This window comes from Leopardus geoffroyi, chromosome B2, assembly GCF_018350155.1.
Source record: "Leopardus geoffroyi isolate Oge1 chromosome B2, O.geoffroyi_Oge1_pat1.0, whole genome shotgun sequence".
Classification (NCBI taxonomy): domain Eukaryota; kingdom Metazoa; phylum Chordata; class Mammalia; order Carnivora; family Felidae; genus Leopardus; species Leopardus geoffroyi.
In genome coordinates, this window is record NC_059332.1 from 30874830 (window position 1) to 30890225 (window position 15396).

Here is a 15396-nt window from a genome sequence, read left to right on the forward strand (position 1 = left end):
CGGGCTCCACGGACCATGGCTTGAAGGAGCTGGCACGCTTTAAGAAAAAGCTTCATGTTTTTGCAAATTATTTCGTGGTACACTCACACCCATGACTGGACTCTGTCCACAGAGGTCTCTCACAAGCCTCCCCTCCCCTTGGGTGGCTGTCCACACCAGTCCATCCTGCTCAGTCCCTTGGGCCCACATTCCCTCTGGCTATGTGGGCTTCCTCCCTGGCCAACCCCCTCTGGCCCCTCAAACAATCACCAAGACAGTTTATTACCAAACCCAGTATTTATTGAGAACAAAGGAAACCAGCTGGCATAGAGGCCCAATTTCAATTCATCAAACTTCAGCTGAGGATGGGGAACAGGGAGCGGCCAGCCCTGAAGTCACCCTCCCAGGGAAGAACCAGCTCTGGGAGAGAGGGGCTGTCAGACCTCCAGGGCCCGGCTGGGGGTCTCTGGCCGAGGAATGTGTGAAGGGGTAAGGGACAGAAGAAGGCAGCACCCCCAGGTGTAGGCTGTGAGCAGCAAGTGGCAGAGGGGGCTGCTGAGCTGGTGGCCATCCAGGGGTGGGGGACGTGTGTGGTCCGCATTCAGGGATTGACTGGGGGCAGGGAGCCGAGCTCAGGCAACAGCTCGGGGTGGGGGTCCAGGCGGGCCAGGCGGCTCTGTTCCAGGGCAATGGCCTCGGCTGAGTGCTTGCACTTCTCAGAGCCACACTGACAGGTGAAGTATTTGCTTTTGATGTCCCAGAAGCGGTCACCATAGTCAAACCTGTCAGAGGAGCAGAAGGAGGCTATGGGATCCAAAGCCAGCTGCCCAGGCCTACCCCAAAGCACCCACCCCCATCTTCTCCGGACGGACTCCAAGCCCTTTTCTGTTTCACGGACCTGCAGCACTGGCACTGCCTGTGACTCATTAGACATGCAGAAGAATCTTGGGCCCCATCCCAAATCTACTGAATCAGAATCTGGGAGGCTCAGGACTCCATCTACACGGACATCAGAGAGGCTCTGCTCTACTCCATGCCTGGAAACCAGGCACTCTCCAGTCTTCAGCTTCTGGTCCCAAGCTTACCGCATCTCCCACACCCCTGGCACACACCAGAGACACCTCACCCCAGCTCCTCCCCAGTCCGGATGTCTCGGGAACTGAAGAAGGCAATGCGTGGGAACCGGAGGTCCTGGTGCAGCATGAAGACACGGACGGGGATGATGTTGGGGTCACACAGGTGGTTGATGAAGCGGCTGATGTTGCCATAGTAACGGGCATCAATGCAGTACACCTCTCCGTCCTGAGAAGAAGGTGTCACTCTTCACATCTACTACTACCCCGCTTGCCTGGCCAACCTCCCCACCCATGGACCATCCAGTCCCTCCTCCCCAGCTTTCCATCAGCTGGCTGGGAGCAAGGTACAGAGGGGTCTCCTGCTTACCTTGTTGTCTAGGTCGAAGAGATAAGAATCATCCTCTCTTACATCAGCCTCAGCATCGGAGATCAGCTCCCCAACGTACCTGTTGAGCAGGAAGTGGTGGTTCTGAAGGTGAACAGGGGTTATCGGGAGCTCGCTCCAGGCCCTGTCTCTCCTCAGAACCCCATGGAACCCTCTTTCACAATTTGTCAAGTGCCCCGTCTGTCTATGAATCCCACAGACCTAGATGGCTGAGGTAGGCAGCCAAGGCAGAGTGGACATGCAGGACAGCAGACATCTTGGGAGTGGGGGAGGAGGTGGGTGGCTCCCCTCTGGAATGAGAATGAAAAGGAGGAACAGAGAACACAACAGAGGGAACAACACTGGGCATACTCTTGCCAGCTGGGGTCTCCACCGGACAGCTGGAACAATGGGCAGGACCAGCAAATGTGGGGGAAGTTGGGGCCGGTGGGCTGGGGACGAGCTGGAGATGCAGTGGTGGGGAAGGTAAAGGGAAGGGCCTGAGCTGCACCAGAGGAAGAATCAGCGAGTAGGGAGACACCAAGCCCCTGTGGTTACAGGGATCAGTATCTATAGGCAGGTGGTTTGGGCAGGGAAATCCACGCAGGTTTAGTCACTGGGAGGTTTCTGGACTAGGAATCACACAGCAGGTGGTGGCGATGCCAGGCAGTAGGACAGGAGAGGTTGGGGCTGTAGGAAGGGACAGAGCCACAGGGGCTGTGAGGAACTCTAGGAAGGAGCTGGACACAAGGACACCCACATTTAGAAAGTGGAGGAAGAGAAGTTGGTGAAAAGGGAGGATGGATGGGTCAGAGGTAGGACAGCGTCATGGGAGCCACAGCAAGGGAGAGTAGCAGACGCTGGGAGAAGGAGGATCAAGATACGGGGTGACGGGCGGGTTGTCGAGAGGTGGTATCAGCAGAAGGGCAAGGGCAAAGGCAGATTCCGGCAGGGATGAGCAGTGAGTGGATGGTGGGGAAACTGAGGCTCAGGAGGAAGGGGCCATTTGAACAAAGTTGAGAGATGACCCAATAAGGAGAAAATGGATGGTCCTGTAAAGAGGCAAGTGGGGCCAAAGGAGGCCTAGATTAAGTCTGCAGGCCATGGAGTAGGAGCCAGGGGGCAGGAGGGTTACAGATGCTGCGAAAAGAAAGAATTGCTGGAGAGAAGTGAGGCCCTGGTGACTTGGACAGAAAGGTAACTTTATCACCTCCATTTTGCAGATGAGCAAAATGAGGCTCCAGGAGGTTAAGAACTTGGCCCAGGATACCCAGTGACAGAGGCTCAATCCATGTCTGTCTGTCTCCCAGCTTGGAAAGGCAGGAGAGGGAAGATGTGGTAGTGGTGACAGAAGGTTCTGAGGTCTGAGCAGGCTGGGAGCAGGTACAATCTGGCCAGAGACGGGCAGTGGGAAGGGGTGGGACCCATCAAGGAGGAAAGCAGATGGAGGCTTGGGAGTCAGCTACGGCTGTGCACCCTTCCACCCCTACTCACTCGCAGATGAAGGTTCCCTGGGGGATGGTCTGCAGGGCTCGGACCCCCCAGCCCATCTTGGCTGTTCGGTAGAGCTGCAGTCGCACTCTGGGGGCAGCAAAGGGGGTGACATTAGGTGGAGGAACCCAGAAACCCCCACCGGAGGGGACATGGGGGTGAGGTGGGGGTGAGGGTGGGCTGCAGGGGTGGGCCTCACTTGATACCACTCTGCACCACCCGGTTCTTGCAGTTTCTCCAGCAGGAACACGCCTGGTTACACTCGAAAATCAGTGGGGGCTCGATCTTGTTAAATTCCTGGAGCAGCCGTCCATCCTGGGGTCAAAGGAGGGAAGGACAAGTGGTTTCTGTGTGGCGCCCACCTCGGCTGCTAAGGACCCCCAGGACTCCACAGAAAAACCCACCATGGATCCCAATGCCACAAACAGGGAGAACGGGCTAAGGGAGGCCACATGCTGGGTGCAGAGAACAGGAACCACGCCACCATGCCCTTGATTTGCATGTAGTTGGGCACAGGCTCACCTCTATCCTGGCACGCCCCTGGAAGCCCAGGGTGAGGGCACATACCTTGTCATACCAGCAGCGAATGCTGAGCTGGCCACATAGGCAGTTGGAACTGGAACAGTCGTCCACACACGTGCAGTGCTGGGGCAGGAGGCAGGGGATCAGCTCGGCCCTCAGAAGTGGCCTTGTCCCCTCAGCAACTGGCGCTCTCTGCCCCCCAACTGCTGTCCTTTCCCTGAGGTGGTTATATTAGTATGGCGGGTGGTGATGCTCCCGGGGTGAGGGACAATCAAGGTATTGCTGATTGGGGTGTCCCCAGGGCTACCAGGAGCCCATATGATACCTTCACGTGTCCCAGAAAAAGGACCCCTTTCCCAGATGCATGCAAGCCCACGCCAGAGGTCCCTTTCAGCCCCACTCCACTGGCCAGGTGCCTTGTCGGCACACAGCCTGTGTGTCCCTCCAGGAGGTCCCGGGCCCCTGCTCACTTGCAGGTGGGTGATGTTGCGGTCAATGTTCATGGTGGACGTCTCACAGTTCTCTGAGATGTACTTGTAATCCTCCGGGCAGGGCTCCCCGTCCACGCCGTTGACGCAGGGAATAGGCACGTTCTCATAGCCCCGAGCCACATCCCTGATGGAAGGGAGATGGGGCTGGGGGTGCTACAGGATGGGGTCAGGGGGTCCACTAGGTACAAGGAGAGGCCTAGGAGGTTCCTGGGGCTGTGGGAGGGAAGGGCATGATTCTGGGGGTTCATTGGGGCATGGGAGGTAAGGTCGTCAAATAAACTGCAGGACACCCAATGAAAATTGGATTTTGGATAAGTAAGACGTAATCTTTTACTATGGATACATTCCAAATACTGTGTAGGACGCTCTTAATGCTAAAAAAGTACGTGCTGCTCGACTGAAATTCCAATTTAACTCTATTTCTGTTTACTGTATCTGGTATCCTAGCTGGGGGTTGGTTCTGGTGATCCAGTGGAGCCTGGGGAGGGTCTGAGGGATGTTCTGGAGGTTTAGCAGGGCTGGGGGAGAAGGCAGAAGGCTGTCCTGGGTGCAGAGGGCCCGGGCTCACCGGCAGATGATCTTCTCAGTGCGGATGGCCCGATTCCCCACTCCAAGACGAAGCTTGCGGTTCAGCTGCAGCGCAAACCACACGTCGGAGCGCTCAGGAGTCAGGTCCCATGCTGTGTCCCCCTCCTTGTTCCGCAGCTCAGGGTTCGCCCCGCGTGACAGGAACAGCCTGGGAGGGGACAGGAAGCCTGTGGGGTCTGGGGCTGCGTGAAGGCGCTGGGGCGTCAGGGCGTGGGGTGGGCTGGGGCTCACAGCACACAGTCGTGGTAGCTCTCCCGCGCTGCGATGTGCAGGGGCGTGTCACCGTGGTAGTTGACAGCGTGGAGGTCACAGCGTGCGTTGAGGAGGACCTCAGCGATGGCAGCACTGCCAGTGAAGGAGGCCCAGTGCAGGCAGATGTTTTCCTCCTGTGGACGTGGGAGGGTAAGGGTGTGTCCAAGCAGTGAGCCCTTGAACCCAGCCTCGTCCTTGCTCAGGGGGCCAGGACAGTCCCCACCTCCACTACCCCCAACCAACTCTCACGTTGTCTGTGAGGGTGACATCGGCGCCCCGTGTCAGCAGCATGCGGATCACCTCAATGTGCTTGTGCTCCGCAGCCCAGATAATGGGCGTCCATCCCCCACTGTCCTGTGAGTGGGGAGAGAGGGAGGAGGGTGAGGGGTCCCCCTTCCCCTGCCCCGGGCCCGCCCAGCAGCTGGCCCTGCTTCCCAAAGGAGCATGTGGTCAAGAGCACAGGCTCTGGGGCTAGACTCTGAGTGTGAGTCTCAGCTCCATCACTCACATGCTTTGAGACTCCAGGTAAGTCTCTGGGGTCTCAGGTTCCTGATCTGTAAAATGGGACTAATAGTGTCTATTGCTCAGAGTTGTGGAATAATTTTTCTCATTCTAAAAGACACATACTTTCTAGGTCTTTCCACTCAAAAGTCCTAGAACACAGTGGCCCAACAGCAATAACTGCTGCTAAGGACACAGACTGCAGTCTCAAAAAAAATCTCTTTGTACTAAAAGATGCACTTAAAAGCGGTTGGGTCCTAACAAAAACCACAGGAGCCTAGTTCAAGGGGCTCCTCCTGGACAAAGAATGGAATAATTCAAAGATCAATAGGCTAAAACACACCCAACATATGACAAAGTGAGAGGTGATAAAGAGTATCATTGCACACTTCCAGAGATTAAGGCAGCAACTCATTATTCTGAAAACTGACAGAAAAAGCAAAAAGGAGAAAGGTAAAGAAAAAAACACAAATGAGGAGGGAGAAAAGAGGGACACGCTAGAGCAAGGCAAGATCACGGAAAGGGTTGGAGGTCAGCTGAGGTCGAAAGGGGGCCCAAAGCCCGAAGCTGAGCCAAGGACCCAGACGAAGTGGGCTGGGCAGGCAGCCAGGCCGCTGACCTGGGCGTTGACGTCCACCTGTCCTGTGCTGAGCAGCAGGCTGACCATCTCCAAGTTCCCAATTTTGGCTGCATGGTGGAGGCAGGTGGAGCCATCCTCCTCCTGAGGAAGATGTGGGCAGATGAGTCCCCCGCTGGCATCTCAAACCCATCTCAAACCTAGGCCCCGGCTGGCCCAGTCACCACACCTTGCTGTAGACACAGCCGCCACGCTGCACCATGTAGCGTGCTACCTCCAGGTGGTTGTTCACCACAGCCTCCATCAGTGGGGTGCGCTGCTGCTTGTCCACTGCATTGATGTTGGCTCCTGCCTGCAAGGAGGGGGCATGGGGGCTGGCACCTCAGAAGGGCTGGGGAAGGGAGGGCGTCTGAGGGCCCGGTCAATGAGGCAGAGGGCTGGGCCCATGCTGACCTGCAGCAGCACGTGGCAGATCTCCACGGAGCCCTTCTGGGCGGCCGCGTGCAGGGGCGTGCGCTTGCTCTGCTGATCGCTCTGGAAGTTGGGGTCCAGGTTGTCCACTGTGGGGAGAGCCCACCACACCGGAAGAGGGAGGGACAAGTGGTGAGCAAGCTAGGGGGCAGGTGGGACCTCCTCCAGGAAGGCTTCTTAGGGCCCTAACCCATGTCAGGGGCCCCTCCTGAGCAATGTCATTAACTCCTCTGAACACCCACTGGGAAGGCACAACTGATGGGTTAGCTGTGTGTCTGTCTCCCCTACCACACTAAGTATTTCAGGGCAAGGACAATGGCCTCCGTTGCTGCGCTCCTGGCCCTGAGCCCAGTGTCTGGTACATAACCAGTGTTACTCAAGGTCTGCAGAACAAACGAGTAAGTGGAATACTCACACAGCATCAGGATCACCTTCTGCAGCTCCCCTTGCTTCACCGACAGGTACAACTGCCGGGGGTGGAAGCGGAGTTTCTTCCTCCTGTCATGGCGAGGGAGAGGTGTAGGCTCCTCAGAAGGAGCATCAACCTCAAAACCTGCAGATCCACCTTTCAGCCCCAGCCCTGGCCGCCCAGACCGAGAGCAACCCCTCATTCACCTCTCCGATTCCTGGATGACCAGGGCCTTCTCCAGGGCCTCTCGGCCTGGCCCAGGTGGCAGCCCCACGGCTGAGAGGCAGCCCCCATTGGGAAGAGTCAGGGAGGGCCCTGAGCTGTCGATGGTGTCAGCCAGAGGGTCACAGGGTGGCCGCCGGGGCTCCCCATGCCCTCGCATCCGGGCACTGTGGGAGAAGGTGCTGATGTCTACAAGCAACGGGGCCAGGGCAGGGAATAGACAGTCGGGAAGGGGGAGGCCAGTACCTGGGCTGGGAAGTATCTGCTCTCCCGGGGGCATCCTGAGCCAGGGGTGGGGGGGCAGGGGCTGCGGTGCCAGCTGGTGGGGTCACCCCATCCCCCCGGGGGATGGTCACCTCCTGGGCCTCAGATGCATCCTCCCCACAGTGAGGACAGAAGACCATGCCGTTCAGCTGGGACACACAGGCCTTGTGGAAGCGGTGGGCCACACGGAAGTCGGGGTGGCACTCCAGGAAGGTGCCCTGGGAAATAACGTGGTCAGGATCTAGAAGACCCCTCCCCTCTGGGGCATGCTGCCTGTCTGCCCCACCGGTCACTCACCGCCGTACAGAAGTAGCCACAGCCTGGGCAGCAGTGGTGTTTGACCATGCGGGCACGGTGGGTCTCACAGAGCACCATTAGTGCCACGCGGCTTGACGGCCTCATGGTCTCCCGCTTGAGGATTGCGGCATTGCAGCCTGACAGCTGTGGCAGCGTGAACGGGTAGGAAGAGGGTGAGGCTAGGGCCCAGGGCTGGATCCCCCCTGACCCACCGGCACCTCTCTTCCCAGCTCACAGGGCCCACCTCTCCATCCACACTCTCTGTGGCCATGCACTTGTGCCCAGCTCTCTCGCTGATGCGGTCAATCTTGGGTGCCTCCATGCGGCAGCTGCAGAGGGGCAGCTCCTCAAACCCCCGCTCTGTCTCCAGTGAAGACGTGTCATTGGATACCCCTTGGACGGAGGGAAAAGGGAGCTGAGGGAGGCCATACCCATCACCCACAGGGACCACTGGTAGGGCCTCACCCCCGCCCTGCCTTTCCCTCCAAGCTCTAGAACTCCCAAAGCCTGGCCATGGACAGACACCTCAGCTCCGGTGGGGTCCCCCTCCCCGTTCCCTCCAGCCCAGAGGGTGCCCCCTAGTGGCTCGCCATCCCAGCAATTGGCAATTACCAGCGTGGTTGGGGGAGAGGGTCCCCTCGCTGGGCAGCTCCAGGGACCCCAGAGGGACCTCCATGTACTCACTGGGGCCTGAGGAGCCCACACCATTCACTCCTGACACAGAGACAGAGAGAGTGAGAGTGCGAGCTCACAGGTGCCTGGACGCGTGGGTACATGCGGGTGTACGTGCATGAGCACATGCATGAGTGTGTGTTCGTGCACGCTCTCTGGGGGCTGGCAGGGGGGCTGGAGGAGGGGACCCAAGAGCAGAGGAGCCTCCTCACCTCGTGGCTCCTTGGCCCGTGGAGGCTCGCGCTTCCGCCGTTTCCGGGATGGCTTCACCCATGGGCTGTCCTTCCGCCACTTCTTCTTAGCTTTGCGCCGGCCACTGGAACCACTCTGGGATGGAGGAAGAATTAGAGAGCCTAGCCCCCAGCCCACTACCCCTGCTCTGGGGACTCAGACCTCCAGCCCCCCAGCCCCCACTCCTCAGGATGCCAGTCTCCAGCTCTTACCCTGTCAGACTGATTGCCAGACTCCTCATCTTCCTCTTCTTCTTCCTCTTCTTCCTCTTCCTCCTCTTCCTCTTCTTCCTCCTCCTCCTCTTCCTCCTCTTCCTCACTTAGTTGTTCAGCCAGAGCTTCAACCTCAGACTGGGAGAGAAGCAAGGCAGGGCTGGGGAAACAGCAACCCTCAGTCCACAGCCCTCTCTTGGGAAACAAGCAGGGCAGGACACATCCAACCCCCAAGAATCAATGAAGCAGGATAAATAAAGAACTATTACTACTGGGGTGCCCGGGTGGGTCAGTCAGTTAAGCGTCCAACTTTGGCTTAGGTCGTGATCTCACAGTCCTTGAGCTTGAGCCCTGCGTCGGGCCCTGTGCTGACGGCTCAGAGCCTGGAGCCTGCTTCGGATTCTGTGTCTCCCTCTCTCTCTGCCCCTCCCCGGCTCGTACTCTGTCTGTCTCTCTCTCAAAAATAAACATTAAAAAAAAAAAATTTTAAAGAACTATTACTACTGTCCCAGGATGGCTCCCTGGAGGAGGTGAATGGACAGGAAAGGAAACAAAGGGTGTGGGATGTTAGACAGCTGTGAAAAGGAAGGCACCTCACTCACAATGATGAGTGTGAATCTTGATGACATATTAAGCAAAAAAAAAAAAAAAAAAGTTCCAGAAAACAAGCACATGTTTTATGCTTTTTATGAAGTTCATATGTAGATAGGACTACCAGTGGTTGCTAAAAATACCAGATGAAAAGCTAATGAAGAACTTTGTAATAAGGAGAAGGTTGACGTCACAGAAATCTACCATCAATCTTAAATACCACTAACAAAAAGACAAGATGTCCCATGCCCGCTTACGTGATGCAAGAGGAAGCATGCATACCAGCTATCAAATCTTCTCACGATTAAAAACAAAAAACAAAAAAAACACCCAAAGCTGATTATGCTTCTAGATCTAGTTTATAAAAAATATTGAGGGGGCACCTGAATGACTTAGTCGGTTAAGCATCCTACTTTGGCTCAAGATCTCACAGTTCGTGAGTTCAAGCCCTGCATTGGGCTATCTGCTGTCAGTGCAGAGCCTGCTCTGGAACCTCTGTCTCCCTCTCTCTAAAATAAATAAACATTAAAAAAAAAGAAAAAAGAACATGTCAGTCGCCACCCAGTCAACTAATTTTAAACGTGAGAAATTCTGTAGGACAACCAACCTGGCTTCTTCAACAAATAAATGGCAAAAAAAACCCTTCTTTTTCAAAGACAGGTAAACCTACCTTTACATCAAGAGAGGCCTAAGGCAAATGTCAATCAAACCAATGTATGGAGCTCATTTGAATCTGGACAAACAAAAACCCATCTATGAAACAACTGAGAACACGTGAACACTCATAGCAAGGTGATGGCTACATTTTCTAGGTTGTGAAAACAGTTAAGCAGTGATATTAAAAAACAGGAAGAGGGCGCCTAGGTGGCTCAGTCAGTTAAGTATCTGACTTCAGCTCAGGCCAGGGTCTTGCAGTTCATGAGTTTGAGCTCTGCGACGGGCTCTGTGCTGACAGCTCAAAGCCTGGACTCTGCTTCTCTCTCTGCCCCTTCCCGGCTCACACTCTGTTTCTTTCTCTCTCTCAAAAATAAATAAAAACACTAAAAAATAAAAATAAAAAACAGGACGAGGCCTGATGTTTAGAGATACATACGAAGACATTTCCAGATAAAACGATGTGATGGCTACTTTAAAGCAGTCAGGGAGATGGGTGTGCTAGGGGAGGAAGAGAGGAGTCAAGAGTGGCTGTGTACTGAAAATTGCTGGAGCCAGGTGAGGCTTCATGAGGACTCACCCTTTGCTCTTTTGTATGTTATTTGAAGTTTTCCGTGAAAAAATGTTAAAAAAAAAAAAAAAAAAAAGCACAACAGGTAAGACAGCATTATACTGCACAGGCAAACTTGTAGGAGATAAAACCAAACCAAGAGCAAAAGAATAAACAAGCAAGCAAACAACAAAATGGAATGCTAAACCCCAAGTCCAGGATGGTGGTTGCCACCATGGAGAGGAGCAAGGGGAGGGACTGGGGTGGAGCATGCACTGGAAGTTACGGACCGGACCGCATGGGGCCCTGAATTAGGGGGTGTTCACAAGGTAAAAAGGAAAGAGACAAGGCAGGGAATGAAAGACTGGCGATTGAGCCTTGAACAAGGTACGTGCTGGCAGGGAGGTAGGCTAGCTCCTTCTCACCTTGCTGTCAGAGTCCACACGCTCATCCACAGAGTAGGAGTCGTAGTAGAGGCTGAAGTCGTCCCCCACCACTGTCTCCCACTCCTCTAGGGACCCTGGGTCCCCTTTCTCCATGGTCACTTCTCCTGAACCCCGGGCAGAACCCAACTCCTCCGACTAGGAAAAGATCAGAAAAATGGAAGCTGCTGGTACTTCCCCCCCAGCCCATTTCCCTTGAGGGCAGGATGAGGCCCCCTAGGTGGAGAGGCCTTGTTTTCTGCCTCTCCAGGCTCACCAGGCCACCACCGGAGTTCAGCTTCCTCCTTTTGGCCACATCTAGAAGGAGAGAGAGAAAGGAGTAAGGCCTGTCCTTAACCCTCAGGACCCTGAGGTCTCACCCAGCAGCAGGTTGGGTGGGAGGTGGGACTGACCTGAGGTCATCTTCCCCAAGGAGTGCACGTCATCACTCATGCGGAAATGCTGCACTTCAGGGGGCCGCTTCTCAGGGACTGGGGGCTGGGGGCCGAGAGGAAGCACACTTAGGGTCGGGAGTATCTCTGGTTGGGCCCGGGGGCCTGGATTAGCCTGCAGCCCTGGGTGAGGTGGAGGGTAGGTGAGCCACACCCTCAAAAACGCCATTTGAAGCTCCAGTGAACCAGAATGTGGCAATCACAAGAACTGCTGTATCCCCAGAAATAGTATGTTAAGCACATCCCACACCTAACACTTATCTCTTCAAGATCGCAGAAGCAGGCCCTTTTTTACCCATTTTACAGATGACAAAACAAAGGTTCATGCTTTGCCCAAAGCTACCTAAACCATACCCAAAACAAAATCATACCAAGAGCCCTAAAAATATTGTCATAAAGCTTCTGAAATTCTGGGGCTTTGGTCCTTTCCCTCACCTCCTACCCCTTAGGGATTCATAGTAAAACCCTTAGAACCTTTAAAAAAGGGAGCAGGGACAGTGTCAAAGGGAGGAAAAAGTTCCCTTGGGGCTTGCTTTGAGGTAGAAAGAAAGAGTGGTCTGAAGTTTCTTTAGTCATTATCATAAGAATAATTATAAAAGCAGCTACACAATTAACTCTCTAACCTTTGTCTTATCTACTTCCCTCTCCCCAAGAATGTAAACTACAGGAAGACAGAAATTTGTCTGTTTGTTCAGATTAACCCCCACCCCAGAATTTGACACACTGTAGCCCCTAGGTAAATATGTGAAACTGGGAATAGATTAGAAAAGGTCTGAATAAAGTGTAAAAAAAAAAAAAAAAAAAAAAAGTGTAAAGAAAGTCCACAAGGGGTTTACAGTGGATTACTCCTGTCTCCCCACTCCAACCCTCTCCCTCAATCCTCACCTGCCCATTTCCTGGTTTGGACATAGTTTTTCTGGCTCGGTGGACCTTGGGCTGCCCCTCTGGGCTGGGTGTGGCCGGAGGGGGTTCAGGCCCTGCTGCTGCTGCCCCCTGGGCGCCCGGCATACTCAGCAGCCTCATAGCTAAACTCTGGACCGATGGGGGTGATTTTCCAGCCCCTGTCATTGACATCTTGGCCCGGCTGGGACAGGCACCCCCCTTGCTGGGGGAAGAGGGGAATGACTTTGTGGCATGGCCTGGAAAACAGACAGGCAAGCAAAGGCAAGATAAGAGGAAAAGTAGTCAGAGGATACCCCACTTCACCCCCCACCCCAAGACTCCCCAGCCTCTCACCCAGCAGGATGCGGCCCCCATGGAGGTCCCCATCTCCCTCGAGATTCTCAGGTTCATCCCCAATGAGTGGTGTGGCTCCTACAGGGGTGTCAGCCCCCTCATCACCCACGGTGACCGTGACAGAGGCTGGGGATGAGGGGCCAGCAGGCTCCAGGGAGTCGGGACTGGCCTTGGGTAGGGTCTCCTCACTACGAGGGGTGTCCCCCAAAGAGCCATGAACTGTAAGGGAAAAGAAAAAGTTTGGGGCTAAGCTCTCAGGGAATCCTGTGTTGGGGGAGGTGAAGGTCCAACTGGGCCCGTTTTTCTGCTGTACTCACCTCTTTCAGTGGCTCCTCTAGGCTCCTTCTCCAGCACCAGCGCCCCCATCTCAGCAGGGGCCTCCCCCTGGCAGGGGACACAAGGTAGAGGAGGGCTGGTCAGCCCTGTAGGAAGTTGGGGAGCCCAGGACGCCTGGGCTCTGGGAAGAGAGAGTAGGCTCCGGGGCCTACCTCTTCCTCTATGGGGCCCCCCCCTTCCGCGGCCTCGGCTGCCCGGGGGGGCCGCACGACCCCTCCCCCGGGCCCGCATCAACCCCCTCCCTCTCGGTAGACCCCGCATCTCTGGGGCAGAGAAGAGAGGAGGGGGAGGGGGCGGGGCCTCCGCGCCCCGGCCCCGCCCCCTCCTCCCGGCTGCACGCGCCGCTCCCCCTTTGTCCCCCAGGCCGCGGGGACCCCGGGCACCAACCCCTCCAGCGCCCGCTGCCCCCCAGCCCGGTGGACGGCCCCTCGTGCCCCTCGCGCGTGCTCCTGGGGCCCCGGCGCCCGCCGCCCACTCGGGGGCAGCCGGCGGCTGCACGCGCGCCTCCGTGCCCACTCCCCCCACCTCCCACCCCCTGGTCCCCTCATCCGCCCCCGGTGCTGGCCCTCCGGATTGCTGTAGGTCCCGTCCGGGCCCCCCGGCCCCGTTGCACCCCCGGAGCATTGCACGGGCGCGCGCTTCCCCCGGGCGCGCGCGCGGGCATGCACCCGCCTCTCCCCCTCCCCTTCCGCACCTCGGCGGCCGCCGCCGCTGCAGCTCCCGCCGCCGCCGCCATCGCCGCTTGCGCGGGGGGCTGAGCCGGCGCGCGGCCGCCCCGGGTCACGTGGGCGGGGGAGGGAGGACTAGGAGGAGCCTTAAAGGAGCCACTACGCGCCTTCTGGCCATTTTCCCCCGAGAGCAGCCTCGGAAATGGCAGTGGCTGTCCTAAGCTGGGACTGCAGGGGAGAATTCCTGCCATTCCTGGTGTCAGCTCAGCGGGGAGCCGAAGGTGAGGCACGCCTGGGTCCAGGTGTGGCTTCTCCATCCCCCGCCTGGTTTTAGGTAACGAAAGGAATGTCTGACCCTCCCAGCTCTCGGCTGCGGCTGTCTTTCCAATCTGGCCCGCGTATGCTTCTCCCGCCTCTGGGTGCTTTCTAGTTTGTGGGTCACCAGATAGAAGGGTCGGGCTCAGTTTTGGCCTTGCTTCCCTAACGAGCAAGGAGGGGGCAGTGGGGACGCGCGGACACCTTTACTTTCAACTGCTTCATGTCTCCTGGAGCAGCGTCCACTTTTGAAAACCTGGGGCTAAACGTCTGTTCTGTTTATGCCATACGTGTTACTCCACCATGTGCACTAGCGATCTGGGTAAGACCCTAGAGGCCCGAGAGTCATTACTGCCTGGTGATACTACTGAGTAACTTTTTTCTTTTTTTGCCAAACACCTTATATACATAGGCACTGCGTGGGTCACAGCCCAACTAACAGTATGAATGATGTTACACCAATATATAACCTTGGTAGCATTATTTAGGGTACCATCCCTTTACGTATTACATTCTGGTCAAAGTCTGGGAAAAAAAAAAAACCTGTGTGATTTCACACGCAGTATTTGATAGAAGCAGGTGGCTGGGGTATTGGGCACCTGAGGCCAATTCAAGGCCTTCTGGGAACTGTAGTTCTCTTTGCTTAAGAACTATTCCAGAGCTTTGTGGGAATTGTAGTCTTCCCCATACCCTAATCTGAACTGTTTTTTGTTTTGTTTGTTTTATTTAGCTTTCCCGAGGACATGAACCCTTCCTCAGATCATAAATGTCCAAACATTGGCTCTTGCTTAAAGTTTTGGTGGACACAATGATCACACATATAGCTCTTCCATAGTGCAGATCCAAAACTCTTCCAATAGAGGGGGAGATAGTGTGTTATCACCACTGCTAATTATGAAACATAAGTGTGAGATATCTGCCAGGTGCTGAGGTTGTAGAATTTGGAGGGTCCCCAGAGAAGCCCACTTGCACAATCCCCTTCTCTTCTCAAGTCTCCTTCATGCATGAGGCCTACAGGAGTTGTGTGGAGTGTAGAGCAAATGGCATGAGAGAGAAGCTGTCTAGGGTGGGATAGTCATACACATGCAGTTGCCAGACAGAGTATAAAGAAAAAATAAAGTGTTTTTTTTTATTATTTTTTATTTTGTGGAAAACAAAAGCAGAAAAACTAAAACCCCAAACTCCAGAAAAAATCCTAAAAAATACGTTTTGTTTTCTTAAAAAATACTGTATAAGTCTCTACTCCTCTCCCTCCCTCCCCAAACAGACCTCCATGTATCCTTTCATCTAAGTGCCCTACCTCCCACCCCCACCACTGTTCATCCTTCTTGCTATTGTCCCCCACTTCATATCTACCCAGGACCCTTATCCCCATGTTCTCTTACCTGGCACCTGACATGGTTCTCCCTAGTTTTGGTGAGTCTTTACCCATAATCCCATTCCCCCAGCATGCAAGAACTGTCTCCCTACTTCCTTTTCTGGAATTCAATAATCCTTTCCCCCTACCACTCCCTCTCCCAAGGATCTATTCTATGCAGGAGCACATAAACTGC

The 15396-nt window shown here is 55.3% G+C and overlaps 1 protein-coding gene across 10 annotated transcripts; it reads right to left on the minus strand.

The window, feature by feature from the left end:
- Positions 1-257: 257 nt before the first annotated feature.
- On the minus strand, positions 258-13631 carry EHMT2 (euchromatic histone lysine methyltransferase 2). Of its 10 annotated transcripts, XM_045497748.1 has the most exons (28): positions 13555-13619; positions 12842-12908; positions 12525-12743; positions 12174-12427; positions 11250-11334; positions 11114-11154; positions 10840-10995; positions 8620-8757; positions 8389-8503; positions 8117-8218; positions 7749-7897; positions 7505-7648; positions 7190-7425; positions 6928-7110; positions 6728-6810; positions 6295-6401; positions 6071-6193; positions 5884-5985; positions 5013-5117; positions 4743-4897; positions 4492-4659; positions 3903-4047; positions 3478-3555; positions 3110-3225; positions 2914-3000; positions 1423-1501; positions 1106-1281; positions 258-761 (listed from the first exon to the last, which is right to left on the minus strand). In XM_045497748.1, exons 1-28 carry the CDS (start codon positions 13594-13596, stop codon positions 581-583), a joined length of 3636 nt encoding a protein of 1211 aa, XP_045353704.1. In that variant the 5' UTR covers positions 13597-13619; the 3' UTR covers positions 258-580. The 10 variants fall into 10 exon arrangements, 9 of the variants coding, with proteins under 9 accessions (XP_045353704.1, XP_045353706.1, XP_045353705.1 ...); XM_045497750.1 differs by lacking the exon at positions 10840-10995 and having other exon boundaries at positions 13555-13631; XM_045497749.1 differs by lacking the exon at positions 8117-8218.
- Between the last annotated feature and the right edge of the window lie 1765 nt (positions 13632-15396).

Excerpts from the sequence above, each read along its gene's own strand:
- EHMT2 (XM_045497743.1), bottom strand. The coding sequence starts at position 13,121 with ATGCGGGGTCTACCGAGAGGGAGGGGGTTGATGCGGGCCCGGGGGAGG. Across the intron at positions 3,556-3,902 it reads GCAACATCACCCACCTGCAA|CACTGCACGTGTGTGGACGA; the intron begins GTGAGCAGGGGC and ends CTCCTGCCCCAG. Across the intron at positions 3,226-3,477 it reads TTCGCTGCTGGTATGACAAG|GATGGACGGCTGCTCCAGGA; the intron begins GTATGTGCCCTC and ends CTTTGACCCCAG.